At 38.5% G+C, this 16081-nt stretch overlaps 2 protein-coding genes across 6 annotated transcripts; one reads left to right on the forward strand and one right to left on the reverse strand.

The window, feature by feature from the left end:
• Positions 1-5707: 5707 nt before the first annotated feature.
• LOC111808690 lies at positions 5708-6640 on the forward strand. Its single transcript, XM_023694832.1, has one exon. The coding sequence runs from the start codon at positions 5708-5710 to the stop codon at positions 6638-6640; it is 933 nt and encodes a 310-aa protein (XP_023550600.1).
• A 3965-nt stretch (positions 6641-10605) lies between these two features.
• LOC111808880 (dipeptidyl aminopeptidase 4-like) lies at positions 10606-15236 on the reverse strand. 5 transcript variants are annotated; one of them, XM_023695109.1, is made up of 7 exons: positions 15037-15236; positions 14310-14346; positions 13450-13922; positions 13134-13328; positions 12854-12880; positions 11582-12679; positions 10606-11326 (listed from the first exon to the last, which is right to left on the reverse strand). In XM_023695109.1, the coding sequence occupies exons 3-7, from the start codon at positions 13903-13905 to the stop codon at positions 10775-10777; spliced, it is 2328 nt and encodes a 775-aa protein (XP_023550877.1). In that variant the 5' UTR covers positions 13906-13922; positions 14310-14346; positions 15037-15236; the 3' UTR covers positions 10606-10774. The 5 variants fall into 5 exon arrangements, with proteins under 5 accessions (XP_023550877.1, XP_023550875.1, XP_023550873.1 ...); XM_023695107.1 differs by having other exon boundaries at positions 14292-14346; XM_023695105.1 differs by lacking the exon at positions 14310-14346 and having other exon boundaries at positions 13450-13883.
• Positions 15237-16081: the final 845 nt, after the last annotated feature.

The following is a 16081-nucleotide window of genomic DNA, read 5'->3' on the forward strand; positions in this document are numbered from 1 at the left end:
AGGTCGACGACGTACACTCCCACAATCAGTCGCTGCTCGCCGTGGCCGTGCGTGTACATGCCATGCTAGAGGCACAACGCTTGAACTTCAGTGACAGTTGGGTACTGTCGAGCTTCGCATTCTAGGCTCGTGGTGCTTGCCGAAGCCCGTAGAGTGCCTTATGCAGGCGCAGTACCTTACCCGGGTTGTCGTTGTCCAGGAAGCCAAGTGGTTGTCAAACGTAGATGGTCTCCTTCAGCTCTTCGTTAAGGAAAGCGGACTTCGCATCCATGGGGTGGACCTCCCAAGAGCAATGTGCGCCGATTTCCAGCAAAAGGCGGACGGATTCTAACCTTGCCACTGGCGCAAATACCTCTTCGAAGTCCACTCCTTGCTTTTGGACGTAGCCCTTCGCCACCAGACGGGCCTTGTGCTTCACAACTTCTCTCTTTTCGTTGTGCTTTAGTTTGAAGACCCATTTGAGCCCTATGGCTCGGTGTCCCGGCGGCATATCCTTCACACTCCACGTCTGGTTCTCGGTGATGGATGTCATCTCCTCCTGCATTGCCTTCAGCCAGCATGGGTTCGGCGAAGGTGTTCGGTTCATCTGCGCTGATGGCATGCAGTTCGGTACCTAGCCACCATATCATCATCGTGATCGGTATCCAGCGTCGAATCCGCAGTCCGTGGTGTTGCAAACTCCACTGGTCAGGAGTGGCAGCTGCTAGCGGTGGTGACAGTTCCCGATGCTGCGCTTCTCCTTCTCCTAGCTCGGTGATGAGGTACTCTACCGTGAATTGATTTAGGTTCTGGTCTACCTCGATCACGTCGTTCCACTGCTGGAAGGTGCTCTCGTCAAAGATGACGTCGCGAGACACGTGAGCTCACCCTTTTGCAGGATCATAGAGTCTAGACACCTTGCTCCTGGGTTTATAGCCGATGAAAACGACCTTCAGCCCCCTAGGATCGAGCTTGGCAAAGTGGAGACGCGCTACCTTCATGTATGCGACGCAGCTGAACACTCGAAAATGATGTACTGCTGGCTTTTTGTTGTACCAGGTCTCAAATGGCGTCTTCCCGTCGAGGCTTCAAGTTGGCGACCGATTGAGGAGATAGACAGTCTTCATTACCGCCTCTCCCCAGAATCTCCCAGGCATCCCGATCATCATCAGCAAAGACCTTGCTGTCCCGACGATGGTCTGATTTTGGCGTTCCACCACTTCGTGCTGTTAGGGGGAGTAGGGCGCCGTTAGTTGTTGTTGTATACCGAACTCATCGTAGTACTTACCGAAACTTGTTGAGGTGAATTCTCCGCCCTAGTCCTGTGCGCAGCTCCCGCATTCAGCCTCCGTTCGCGCTTGAATGCGCTTAACCGTCTCTGCCGCCTCACTTTTCGCTAGCAGCAAGATCAGCCACACGAAGCGGCTTTTGTCATCGACCAACAGGAGCAAGAGGGTCTTACCGCCTGGGGTCGTCGGCTTGATGGGCCCATAGATATCACCGTGTACAAGCTCCAACGGCTCATCGGCGCGGTAGGATGTCCGAGATGGAAAGAGGGTGCGCCTCTGTTTGCCAATGAGACACCCGTCGCACAGCTTGTTCACGCCTTTGATTGCTGGAAAACCGTGCACCATCTCCTCCTTCTGTAGTTTTTCTAGAGCAAGAAAGTTTAAGTGCCCGTGCCTTGCGTGTCACCTCCAAGATACCTCTTCGGTCTTGGCCGAGAGGCTGACGGGTTGCTCTATCTCTAACTCTAAGATGTAAAGACAGTTTGTCGTGCGCCGAACTTGCGTGAGCAACCGTTGTCGATCATCGTAGATTTTGAGTAGCCTGCACTCGATGGAAATGAAGCAGTCGGCCTCATCGAGTTGACCTAGGCTCACAAGGTTAGCCTTGAGCCTCGGGATGAAGTAGACGTCGGTCAGCTTACGGTGCTTGCCTCCCTTGCTGATGAAGAGGATGGTGTCGCGCCCTTCGATCTCGACGACAGAGCCATCACCAAATTTCACCAACCTGCGAATTCTCGAGTCGAGCTCGGAGAATGCAGATCTAGCCCTGGTCATATGGTTTGTTGCCCCTGTGTCGAGGACCCATCACTGGTGCTCATGCTACTCGTCCCTCTCACCGATCTGAGCGAACACTCGCTCCTCCTTCAGTTGAATTGGCTCCCCAACTGGGTCCGCCATTGCTACACACAGCTGGAGTTATTCCGCGGGTTTGACGCTCACCAGAGGAGCAGTTATGCCGTCATCGATTACCTCCACCTCCGTGGATTTGGAATCGAAACTGGGGATGTCGGATAAGACCGATGCACTTACCATGAAGAAAGCTGGCTCGTTCTCCTCAGATTGAGCCACATGGGCCTTCTCGGCCTTCTTCTTGTTCCTGAGCTTGCTCCAGCAATTCTTGCTCAGGTGACCTCTCTTCCCATAGTTCGAGCACTGGATCGGCCTGCCATCGGTCGACTCTTTCTTTTATCACAATCTTTCCCGTGCATGAGACTACCATGGCTTCTTACTGCCTTTGCGGCTAGAGGGCCCGTTGCTCTCGCCGGTGTTGTCGTGGATCTTTAGGCGTGCAAGCAATTCCTCCTCAGTGAGGAGTAGACAGCCCTCTTTGTAAATTCAGATTTTTAACAGTAATCACATTCCAAAATAATGAATGTGAGATTTTTTATTCCGAAAGAGGATCGATTGCTAAGATGAAGATGACCACCAATCAATTATATCCGTTGACGTTAAATATCGTTGCTAGAAGTTTGATGGTGAAGAAAGAAGATACCAACTGGCTTTGGCATTTCAGATATGGTCATCTACACTTTAAAGGTTAAAGACGTTGTCTTCAAAGAAGATGGTGACTAGGTTGCCAAACATCACTCCTCCAATAGAAATTTGTGAGAGCTGTGTGGTAGCAAAGCATGAAAGAGATTCATTTCCTTCCGAACAATCGAGAAGAGATCAAGCAATTTTGGAATTTGTGCATTCAGACATATGTGGTCCGTTCTCTCCAGCATCAAATGGTAACAAGAAATATTTCATGACTCTCATGGATGATTTTAGTAGGAAAAACATGGACTTATTTCTTGCATGCCAAATCAGAAGCCTTTGATTGCTTCAAGAATTTTTGTGTTATGATGAAGATGGAAACGGTAAGAAAAGTTGAAGCTTTAAGAACTGTGGAGAATTTTGCTGTAACTAGTTTACAAAATTTTGTAAAGAGAAAGGCATAAGGAGGCAGTTGACAACAGCATATACACCACAATAAAATTGTGTGATCGAAAGGAAGAACAGGATCATTCTCAACATGGTTCAAAGTTTGCTAAATAAAGGAGAAGTTCCGAAGGAATTCTGGCCAGAAGTTGTTGTGTGGTCCGTTCACATTCTCAACCGAAGCCCTACTTTCTCTGTTAGAGATATGACTCCACACGAAGCATGGAGCAGAAGGAAGCACGTGGTAGACCACTTTAGAAACGTTAAGTGCATAGCATATGCACACATTCCTGATGAGAAAAGGAAGAAACTTGAAGACAAGAGTTTTGAAATGTGTATTCCTTAGAATAAGCGAGACTTCTAAGGCGTATAAGCTCTATGATTCTTTGACAAAGAAGGTGGTGGTAAGTCGCGATGTAATCTTTGACGAAAAGAAGACTTAGACATGGGAAGAAAAGATCATTGTGAATTAGCAGATTCCTGTAGATCTTGAAGAAGAACAAGTTGAAGCCCCTATTCAGCCTCATTATGAGCCTGGAGAGAGATCGGAAGCATTGGAAACCGTTTTAATGTTTATTATGAATTAAAACAAAGCAACAAATTCGAGAGAGTAAGAACTCTATCTTTGTAGAAACCCTAGCTTGCAAGACTCCTTGTAGTATTCCAACCATGTAGAAGTTCTTCAACATTCCACAAGATATTCCTTACTATGACTCGAACACAAGGTCAAGGCTTGTGGGAGCCTCTTGCAAGAAAATCCCAAAGGGATTTGAGAAGAAGAAAGAGTTTCGAGAATTCTCTAAAGATGTAATTTATTCTCTAGAGAAAGTGGGAGAGATTGATATGTCTTTGTCTCAACCCGAAGGTTCTATTTATAGGGACTTGGGAGAATATTTGCCAAATAATATATTTGCATATTTAATATATTAAGATATTATACCTTATATAAATCATATTTAAATATTATAAGATATCCTAATATATATTTAACTAATTTGAATCTTATTCAAATTTTAAATATATTTTTATTTAACGTAAAATACATTAATTGATTTAATATTTAATTGTATCAAATACAATAAATATATTTTTCCTTTAATTTATTTAATATATTAAATATTAATTTAAACCCTTCAAATTAATATATTTTTCTCTATTTATATTTAACATATCTAATATATTAAATATTAATTTGAACCCTTCAAATTAAACATATTTTCTCTATTTATTTGATATATCTAATATATTAAATATTAATTTGACATTTCAAATTAAATTTATTTTCTACTTTATATTTAATATATTTAATATATTAAATATCAATTTTAACCGTTCAAATTTTCTTTCAAATAAATTGAACCTCTTAGTATTACTATGAGTTAGCAAGGATATTTTATGAACTAGATTATAGGCTCCAATGATACAAAGTTAATTAACTAAACTTTTTAATTAATCAATTTCCATTCATTAACTATAGGTCACTCCACTATAGACCTAGAGTTGCACTCTTATGCACTGTAGGACAAGTTACGTTCATTGATATAATCATTACAAGCAAGTCGATCCTTCACGAGTTGTTCATAATTACAGCTAGGTCAAAAGTCCGTTTTACCCCTGTAATTACATCTTTCACCTTAAGTACCACTGATTCTCTAATGAACAATTTGTTTATGATTCAATCATAAATCAAGTCCCTCTCGAGCCAATGAGAGGGTGGGGCCCATTATTCAAGTCCCGAAATTAGTACTTAAAAGAACAACTCATCTACTTTCCATATATGGAAATGAGTGAATTTCATCTCATGATATTATGTTCCCAACTCCCTATTTGGTCAAGTCCCCAAAATGGTAGGCATATTGAATCGGCTAAAAAAGCTAATTCTCACCCATGTAAATTAAAGGCAAACCCTCACAGGCAGGAGTTCATAACTCACTCAGGATTAAGATCGAGTTGCATATGATCATCATGTGAAATATTAATCTTCTCAATTAACGGATTTATAAAAAGAGATTAAATATTTCTTGGTCCAGTCTTATACAAACTCAGTGTATAGGATACCCCCACTTAAATGTCTCTACATGAACGATTTGGATCAAATCATTTGTAACGATTACAAAGTGGGTCTTATCAATAGTGTTACTAGGATAAGGCACCCAACCTTATCCATATACTATAGACTCTTTAAGTTATTACTTGAACACGATCCTCTTGTATGTCAACCGCTATTCAAGATTACATAAATAACCTTGGATTTTCGTACAATGGATAACAATTAAATTACAAATAAAATAATAAAAATTATTGTTAAAAAACTAAATAATTAATTACGAGGCTTTATGGCATAAATTCCAACAAGCTCAACGAGAAGATTCAGTAGAAGAAGATCTTGATCACAGTCAAAGAAATCCAAGAACAAGAAGGAGATCAACTTGGATGATTGATTATGAGATGGATTATGACTCAAAGAAATCCAAGAACAAGGAGGAGACCAACTTGGATGATTGATTATGAGATGGATTATGCCTCAAAGAAATCCAAGAACAAGGAGGAGACCAAAGGAGGAAGGTGTTGTACAGAAAGAACACAGCAGAAATTATGCAGAAATTGTGAAGCCTCCTAAAACACAAACATCAGTCAGCAGTGGACAAGAAAGCAGAATATACACACCAACACCTCCTTTTCCACAAAGAATAAAAAGAAAGAAGGAAGAAGCCCACTTTGAGAAGTTCATGGACATATTTAAGGAAATTCACATAAATATACCATTAGTTGAAGCTTTGAAGCAAATGCCAAATTATGTGAAATTCTTGAAGGATGTGCTCACCAATAGAAGAAAGTTTGAAGAATTCAAGGTGGTACCATTGAATGAAGAGTGTAGTGCAATATTGAAAAACAAGTTCCCACTAAAAGAGAAAGACCCCGGTTCATTCACAATTCCAATATCAATAGGAGGGAAGAAGCTAGGTCGAGCATTATGTGATTTGGGATCAAGCATTAATCTAATGTCGTTGTCTATTTACAAAAAGTTAGGTATTGGTGAAGCTAGACCAACTACAGTCACTCTTCAACTAGCAGATCAATCTTTCACTCATCCAGAAGGAAAAATCGAAGATATCCTAATTCAAGTGGACAAGTTCATATTTCCAGCTGATTTTATCATTTTAGATTATGAAACGGATCATGATGTGCCAATTATCTTGGAGAGACCATTTTTGAAAACTGGAAGAACATTAGTAGATGTCCACAAGGGAACCATAATGTTGAGAATGAATGATCAACAAATAGAATTTCATATGAATGACAACATGAAATATCCAGCCGTAGTAGAGGAATGCTCAGCAAGTTATAAATTGACAGAGAATCCAGCAACTGATAGTTGGAAACAGCAGCAAGAAGAAGACAGCAGCGGGATAATTGCACTACACAACAAGCAGAATTGGAGAAAACTGTAAGAGTTTTTGAATAAATTCATCAATGAAGTTATCTATCAATGACACACCCTTGAACTATATCTTAGAAGAAGAACTATTTGATATATGGGAGATAGACTTCACGAAATTATTCCCACCCACTTCAAGATGGAGAGTTCCAAAGGAGCATCACTGTGACAATGGATAAAAAAAAAAATGAAAAGAGGAAGAGGGAGCTAGTCACAATTTGCAAGCAAATATATGAAGGTTCGAGTAAACCAAGTTAGTTTTTCTTTTATTTTTATTTATGCACATATATAGTTGTTTCTAAATAGCTATCTTCGCTTTCCTTAGAATAATAGTTTTTTTTTTAATTTTATTTTACTTGTTGTGAATAACTCCGCATGCCCCAAGGAAGTTAGCTAATTTTGTAGATGAATTAGGGGGATTTAGACGTGGTTAGGAATGCTAATTTCAGCCTTTATAGACTAATTACACTTAGTGCATGCTAGGATGTGACTAATGACAAATATTATTCTCTCGTAGTGCACGTTGCCACATAGTTTTCTTGTCCATTTTCATTTGCATGTGGTTTTATTTCATTTTAATGTTGTTCACTTTCTCATCTGCTACATGTCAAGGCACCACCACCAAAGAAATTTTTTTTAGAAACATCCTAAAAAAATTTCTAATCCCCCAAGGAAAGAAATTTATATGGAAAAGAGAAATGGACAGAAAATAATCCTTATACATTCTCGGGTAAGCTTGAAATGTTAAGAAAGGAGCTGCTAGACATCATAGTTCACCTGCAACAGTAGACATACAGTAGCAGCACCAACAGCTGGACTGGTATTTACAGTAGTAGTATTTCCAAGTTTTTTGAGAAAATTTTAAAAGAATGGAGCGCAAAGAATCTTCACGATGCCTAAAGATAAGGGAATTCTCTGAACACACTCTTTACAATCTTATTATCTTATTTTGAAGCATGCATCCATATTTTGTTGCCTGTTTTGGTTTTGTTGACTGCATATAATTTTGAAAGATGTCCATGTAAGCACCCTAGAAACATGAGCTTTATTAGATAGGGTAATATATCATGCATCTTTTATTATGCAGTACAAATGTTTTTTTCAAGAACTAGGGATCTAATATAAAATGCTTTAATAGGATAAATAAAACAGTAAGAGGTGAGTGATGTGTTTTCCTAAAAGAAAAAGGGTTAAGGAAATTGAAGCTCACGTGGAAGAGTATTGATCAAAGTTAAGGTAAGGATCCAATCTATCATAATCCACCTTAATCAGAAAGAATTCTCATAATTCACCCAACCTTTAAACCATTTTCCCAACACAAACAATAACCAAAAGCTTCTACACCTCAAATTACTTTCAAGAATGATTCCACACCCACACTAATGCTCATCGAAGACAATTGCTAGTTTAAGTTTGGGGGTATTAAAGCAAATTTCATTGCCCCCATATATATAAAAAAAAAAAATAAATAAACAAAATTCATACCTGAGACCACTCCTCTTCAACCTAAAGCTTGAACTCTCAATAAATAAAAATAAAAATAAAAAGTCTTAATTGCTCGTTGTCAGGCGATCTGCATCACCAATGGAGGTGTCTGAATCAAAGGTAATTGGGAGGTAAAAAAAGAAATAGAGAGAAAGTTATCCTTATTGTCCAGGTGAGTTGCATCACAGATGTGGCCACACTGAAAACTACAGGATGTTAGCAAAAGAGTCGAGCTAAGGGAGAATGAATGTTAGCTTATATAGTCATCCCTTGAAGACTTAGGTGATTTGCACCACAAGTGGAGGCACCCAGAGAATAGGTGGATGACTTGGATTCTTGGGTGAAAAAAAAATTTGTGGAAAGTTAATCAAATAAATTGTCACATAAACAAAGTAAAAGGAATGGTAATCATTTTAGAAGTGTTTTGGGGAATACGGTGGAAGTGAGGAATGTGTAGGGTGAAATGTGGGGAAAAACTAATTTGAGGAAGGAATATAAAGAATATGATCTAAATCATGCCTTCGATGAATACTCTACAAACATTTTGTTAATGAGAAAAAAAGGGGGAGAGTGGAGAGAACGATTGGTGAAGGATGAGCAATCTTTTAAGTTTGAGGTGTGATAACTCTCTAAAAGTAGAGTTATATCAAGTCTTTTTGTAGTTAATATTTCACTCTTATTCACCATTTTCTCATTTATTACCCCATTTATTCTACTTAGTGAACATGAAATCGTTTATTGCGGTCTAGCATGAAAAAAAATATGATTTGGCATCTTAATTGTATATTTAATTGAGTTATATGGTAAAATTTCAGACATTTATGCTAAACCATGTGGAAGTAGCAAATTTGGAAACAAATGGGGGATGACATGGAAATTTTAAATCCACATCATCAGTCCAAGTGGGTCATTACTACCCAATGAGGAACATCCTACATGGACTACTTATTCCTTTTCGGCACTAAAGGTGAACTCATGCTCAATATAAAAGGAGAAGGAAGACCAAGAGGAGAGGAGCCACATTTTGGGGAGAAAATCGAATTACACAGCAGCAGCCTCTGCTGCAGTGAACTACTGTGAAAACCAGAGAAGAAGAAAACCCTAATCTAACATTTGTTGACAGCCGAAGGAAAAGAAGACCAACAATTATTGATTAGGGCAAAGAGGTGGACGTGAGAGCTCAAGAGAAGGGAACTTCCATTGACGAACGGCAACAAACCAGGATAACTCTCTATTTCCTTATTCTCTTTCCTTATTCCATCAATTTTACATGATGAAGATGCGGATTCCTCTGTTTAATTCAGTTTGTATGGAGAGCTAAACTTAAGAGGGGAGGCGAGAGAGTTTTATATAGTTTAAGTATGTTGACGGTATGATTTTAGTTTATTAAAGAGTTGTTGTTAATGATTTACATGTATGTTTTATTAGCTACTTTACATACATAGTTGTTCTCTTATTTGGAAGAAGAGAGGGAGCAATGAAATCCTTTTTAATACTCTAGTTCTATAGCAAGGAGACTTGAAGGATAATTGAAGGGTTAGGAATAATTCTTCTCCTAGAGCCTTGTTATAGAAATTATAACGATTATGAAAATAATCACCATTCATGACCCTCGGAAGTGGGCTTGAGAATCTATTAAAAGGAACTAAAATGTACCACAAAACTCAACAACTTATCTATTTAATCTCTCTTAGCCGAATCTTTTTCATTGTAGTTGATTTTCTCATCATTTTCTATTTTTCGACCGCAGTAGCACTCTGTTTTAGTTTTGTTTAAGTAGTTAAAATCACCGACACCCATTTGAATGTTATCCAAAAACTCACTTAAATTCGGGATAAAATTAACCAAAAAGATAGGTTCCCTGTGGAATCAATAATTTACTTATTATTTGATACTTGTGATAGTGTATACTTGCACTTATTCTTGTGAATTTTCATCATTTTATTATATACATCCACAAGCGATCAGATAACTTAGTTGGGAGAGCGTCAGACTGAAGATCTAAAGGTCCTGTGTTTGATCCACGTTCACCAAATTAGGTGTCTAGTCAAAACTCAACAAGTTACATATTATTAATTTTGATTGTAACTAATTTCCAACCCAAGCAAAACTCTACTTAAGCATTTTTATTAAATCTAAAGCGGGGATAGCTCAGTTGGGAGAGCGTCAGACTGAAGACCAGAAGGGTCATGTGTTCGATCCACGTTCACCGCATTAAGTGCTTTAGTGGAGGGATAACTCAGTTGGGAGAGTGTCAAACCCAATCTTTGTACTACCTAGGTGTATCAAGATCTCTTCTTCACCGTTTGTGTGCTTGGAAAGCCTATAACACCGACCGCACATGCATGTAGTAATGACTTATTATAATAAAAAAATAGTGTCGTTACCGAAACACTTGTTGGAAGGGGTATTTTAATTAATTTTAAAATTAAATTTCATATCCATAATATTGCAATGAAGGAAATCAAAATATTTAAAAGATTAAGGACCAAATTGAAAATTGTTCAAAATTGTTCAAAAATTAGAGGTTTGGAATTGGGGAATCACATCACATTCCGTACAAATCTAAGAAACAAACTAAACTATCATAAAATATTTGACATCATTTATTTTGAAAGCACCAATAAATAACAAAGGGATTATGAACAAAAACAAGATTGCCTCACAAGTTCCTCTGAATGAATTCCCAGATTCTTTCTTCCATGTAGATCCGATCTCGATGCTGTCGAGGCATATGTCGTTCGTCCGGGAATATCAGTAGCTCATACGTCTTTCCAGCCGATATGAGTGCATTCACAAGCCTTGCTGTATGCCTGAAGTGTACGTTCTCATCAATCATCCCATGCACAAGCAGCAGCTTCCCTGTCATCTTGTCTATATGATGCATCACCGAGCTTTTCTCGTAAACTTCTGGGTCCCGACATGGTAATCCCATGTACTTTTCTGTGTAAAACGTGTCGTACCCGTCCCATGATGTAACAGGGGCACCGGATATCGCACATCGAAAGATATCTGGAAACCGGGCCAAGCTCATTACTGACAGGAAGCCACCATAGCTCCATCCATATAAACCAATCTCTCCAGCTCTTGCTAGACCCTGTCTGATCAGCCATTTTGCTCCAACCACTTGATCGTCTGCATCGATATGGCCGATATTGTATTTCAGAGAAGCTTCGAACTTGAGTCCGCGTCGACTCGTTCCTCTGTTGTCTAACTGCAACCAGGAAACCATTCAAAATGACATCAGAATGAAAACTAATGATCCAACACAGACATGGACAAATTAACTCGAGCCAAGAACGAAGACGCAATTCGAAAGTAATCCAAAACAGGATTCGTTCGCACAAGTAACACAGATTCCGGTGTGAACATGCTCGGACCGTTGAAGATCAGGTGCAAAACACCGTGATTTACAATGTCGGTATGAAACGAAAGTTGGCAAAGGAAAAGGGATGAATTAAGTACAAACCTTCCACACTAAGATTCCTCTGCTACGTAGGTACTGAGCTCTCATGTCGACCGTATTGATCCACGAATCGAAAACTAGCTGCACACTTGGACCACCATACACAATGATCATAGTTTTGTACGGCGGCGGTCCAAATATCGTCTCGCTAGGCTTGTATAAAGCCCCATAGAGCAATGTCCCGTCACCGGCCTGTATCTCAACGATCTCTGGAGGCTCTAGATGAAGCCTTTCAATCCTTGGAATTGCAAGTGTTTGCTCATAAACTGGCAAAATGGCACTTCCATCTTTCAAGGAACAGAGCAACACCCTTGGGGGAGAATCGAGGGAATCGTGAATGTCGATAAAACTTCTCATCCGATGATCGAGTACAACGACATGTTTCCCCTTGCCACGAGTCAGTCTTATTGGTGGCTCCAAGGGGGCATTCCCTGCAGTAGTTAGTTTGGTACAGTAAAGATGAGATTCAAGAGGACCATCGAGAGTTCCAGTAAAATAAACTAGCCCGGTTGCCTCATTTACACCGGCAATTTGTTCGACCATCCAGTCACCTTCAGTGATCGGTCCCAAGCACGTCCCATGGCCATCGTGTAGATAAAGATGTCTAAATCCAGTTTTTTCACTTGCCCATATGAATCCCCCAGAATATTTGCTGATACTTTTGTCTAGTGGGGTGAAACAATCATGTAAGTTAACCCATGAATCTTGTTCTTCTACTAGCAAAACTTTTCTCTCTCCCGTCTTGATATCGAACCTGAGAATTTTCAGCTTCGTATGTAACCTATTCAGAACCTGAGCGATGAGAATATTCTCGTGCATCCAACAGACTCGAGCCAGATATTCCTCTTCAGCTGTTTCTCCACAAAGAAGATCCATCCAAGTAATTGAGCCTCCAGCAACAGAGACAACACCGAGACGAACAATGGCATTGGAAGTTCCAGCGAATGAATAAGCATGGTCTTCTTGTGCATCCGAACCAACCAAACTCTTACCTTGATGCATGATTCTAAATGCAGGGATCTTTGAAGTATCAACTTGTGTAAATGCAATATATTTGCTGTCTGGTGACCACCAGTACCCGTTTTTTCGATCCATTTCCTCCTGAAAATGGAAAAAATTTAAGAAAAATGTGAAAACGTCCAACTACAATTTCAAAGAAAACGAAATGAGGCGTCATTGAAGATCGTTTCAATAGTGAAAATTCGACTTCCTTCAGCTTCCCAAGCAAGAATAATTTCAAGATTCCGTTCGAAAAACAGATGTTGGTATCCTCACCTCAGCTATATACTCTGCAATTCCATGCTGCAGTTCGGAAAAAAAAAGTAAATGTCAAATTCTAGGGAAAAACGAAGAGTGAAAACATTAAACGGTAACGGTGATCTAGTCGAACATTCATCTAATAAAACTCCAACAACTCGATAGAAAAAGACATCATACACGCTGTTCTGACCAAGAACGACACAAACAATGGTAAAAGAAAACTAAAAAATCGAGAATGTTTTAGCTTCAATCAATAGAAAACTAGAGAGATCATCAAGAATGGCTGTAGATTTACCAAAATGTTTCGGTTAGCACCAACAGTCAACTGTCTCATTTCGTTGTATGATAGATTCATGACATGAAGATCCCCATCGTTAACAAACGCAAGCATGGTCCCGTCTGGTGAGAGATGTGGATCCATGATCGGCGAAGAGGGTTTACTGGAAAGCTTAAGCTCGGGCGTTGAGCCAAGAAAGTCCTGAATATAAATCTGCATAGAAGGAGAATGTCAAGTACAACTATATTGAATCAGATCAAGATTCTTAATTTCGAATAATATTTCGACGAAACGATTAATAGTACAATAACGTCGAAGAGATAAATGAGCTAACCCCAGCAGGCAGAGGCACCATAATCGCTTTCCTTTTGGTGCTTGATTTCACCCATTCATACCGAGTCACTCCCAAACCGCGTTCCCTTAATCTTTCTCTCCTCAGTTTCTCTTCCGGTGAAATATTACACTCGTCCAGCCCACCATCAGGAGGACTGAAAATCAACTCCTGTTTGCCAGTTGTGATATCGAAAGCAAAAACCTTCTTATTTAAGGTACAATCAGGACTAAACAAGTAAGTGACGAAACTATCGTCTGGACTGAACGTTATTGAAGTGGGCGCAACATATCCCGGCAATGGATATTGTACAATCTCTTCAACTGGGAAAAGGAAAGAATCATCCAAACTCTGAGCAACACTCGAGTTCGTGACGGTCATGTTGTACGAAAGAGGCCTTGAACGCTTCAAACTCTGTTGCTTACTGTCCTCGTCAACTGATTGCATCACACCGAACATACTGGATTACAACCAACCTTACCAGGAGGAAGAAGAAACAAATCATCCAATAAATGCCATATGAACTCAAGTAAATACGTTTCGATTTTACGATATTTCGTCAATGAAAATAATATATGATAAATAGAGAGAAAAACAAAAGCACGAGCCGGTTGCACTCGAATTCCAGACAAGAAGCCTTGAATGGTAATATCAAATATAAGGACTCTAAATGGGCTTAGAACACATTTTGCTCAAAATCAGATACAGAATCATTCAATCATCTCAAATTTTCATAGAGCTTAAGATTCATGTTTATCACAGAGATTGCTTGATATTAGCTTCAAAGAAGAACTTTAAAATGTAAAAGCAGGCAAAGGAATCAAGTAAAGTTCAAAATAGATAACCCTTTAGTTGTTCGTTACCAACAAATGGGGCAAAGATCACATGAATCTCCACAACCTATAGCAAATGATGGGCATGGATTAAAGATCTGTAGTTCCAGAATTTCAGAGTTCATCAACAGCCAAACACAGAGACGAAACGATTAATTAAATTAAGAACTATAGTTAAATCCACCACGAATAAGAATCTTTGGAATGAATGATAAAATCAGAACGACCTCGATTCGAACAATTCGATCGGAACTGGGAAGCGGACGAGAACGATCAACCACTAAAGCGATGAGAATCCAGATTCCATGAAAACATCAATTTCCGAAAAGAGAAAAGAGATCTAAAACAGGGAGATTATGGGCTAAACATTTGACCTCCCAAATTCAGAATCTACAATTCAAGGAACAAAAAGAAACCCATGATTCCAAACAGTTTAAAAGTTCCAAAATCTCATATCAAACACAAAGCAGAAGCATCCACAGAAGAACATGTAATCGAATCCGTTAAAGTGAAAACGACGCCACTTAAGTGTGAGAACAGATTGAAGAACACTTTCTTTCTAGTTAATGAAAAGTAATGGGAAAAAGCTCAATTCCAATTCCTAATAGAATCGCGGGAAAGAGGGTTTTGTCGTTTAGGTTCAAAGAACAAAAGGAATTAATCATCATCATCATCATCCATGGCGATTGGTAAACAAAACCCATAAAAAAAAAAAAAATTAATGGGTATTGAAAATGAAGCTCAAGGATCCACTCACCGCTTGATTCTGCCTCTTTCTCAGCGCCCATTATCTCTTAATCCATCTTTTAATCAAAAAAATATAAAGAACAGGAAAATCCCCCTTTCTCTGCAATGTAACTAGGAATGAAATACAATAGCAGAGAATTTTCACAGAAGCTTTGCTTCTCTTCAAGGAGAAGGCAGCCACAATGAGAAGAGGAGAGAACAGGAGCAGCAACAATCACTTCAACCTTTTATTCTTATTTATATATATTCTAATTTTTATTTTACCTAAAGGATTTTTTTTTTTTTTTTTAAATTATATATTACAAATTCTGAGAGGAGAAATTCGACCCAGTTTCGAATGATTTTTAAAATATTTTTAAGTGAAAAAAAAATGTTGTTAAATTATATATTTTTTTAATTTTATTTAGATTTATTAACCGTTATTTATATTATAATAATTAGTTACGGAATATACCTTATACATTAATATTTTTTTATTTATGATTTGATTAGTAATATATTTTATTTTATTCTCGATTTAGTTATTTATATTTTTTCTTATTTCAAGATATTAGTTGATAGCTTATTTCCTATTTAAACGTTGTGAATATTAATGAAAATTGCACTTTCAATTCCAATTCTATTTCTCATTTTTAACATGGTATAAAGCACCGATCAGATCTTGGTGTTCTTAAATATCAAAATTTTCTTTATGGTGGAATCAGCCAAATCCAGCTTCAAAATTTCGGAGGTTGATTTAATACATCCTTATTATATTCATCACTCTAATCGGAGGATATTCACTTGTCCAATCAAATTAAATGGAACAAATGACTGGGAGTAAATTATTTATGCATGCTTTTATTGCCAAAAAGAAAATTGGCCTCATTGATGGCACAATTGAACAACTGTCTCAGCAAATCCAATCGAATTTGAACTTTGGATTCAGTGCAATAGTATGATAATATCTTGGTTAACTCATTCAGTTGAAGCAGATATCGTTGAGGTTATTATTCACGCCAAGACGCCAAGAATGCTCTAGCAATTTTTCAGATACAAAAATCGATAGTAATGAT

Source organism: Cucurbita pepo, chromosome LG13 (genome assembly GCF_002806865.2).
Source record: "Cucurbita pepo subsp. pepo cultivar mu-cu-16 chromosome LG13, ASM280686v2, whole genome shotgun sequence".
Lineage (NCBI taxonomy): Eukaryota > Viridiplantae > Streptophyta > Magnoliopsida > Cucurbitales > Cucurbitaceae > Cucurbita > Cucurbita pepo.

Coding starts and splice junctions, on each gene's coding strand:
- LOC111808690 (XM_023694832.1), top strand. CDS start 5,708: ATGCCTCAAAGAAATCCAAGAACAAGGAGGAGACCAAAGGAGGAAGGT.
- LOC111808880 (XM_023695105.1), bottom strand. CDS start 15,067: ATGGGCGCTGAGAAAGAGGCAGAATCAAGCG. Junction 13,329..13,449: donor TGGTGCCTCTGCCTGCTGGG/GTTAGCTCATTT, acceptor CCTTCTATGCAG/ATTTATATTCAGGACTTTCT. Junction 11,327..11,581: donor GAGGAATCTTAGTGTGGAAG/GTTTGTACTTAA, acceptor TCCTGGTTGCAG/TTAGACAACAGAGGAACGAG.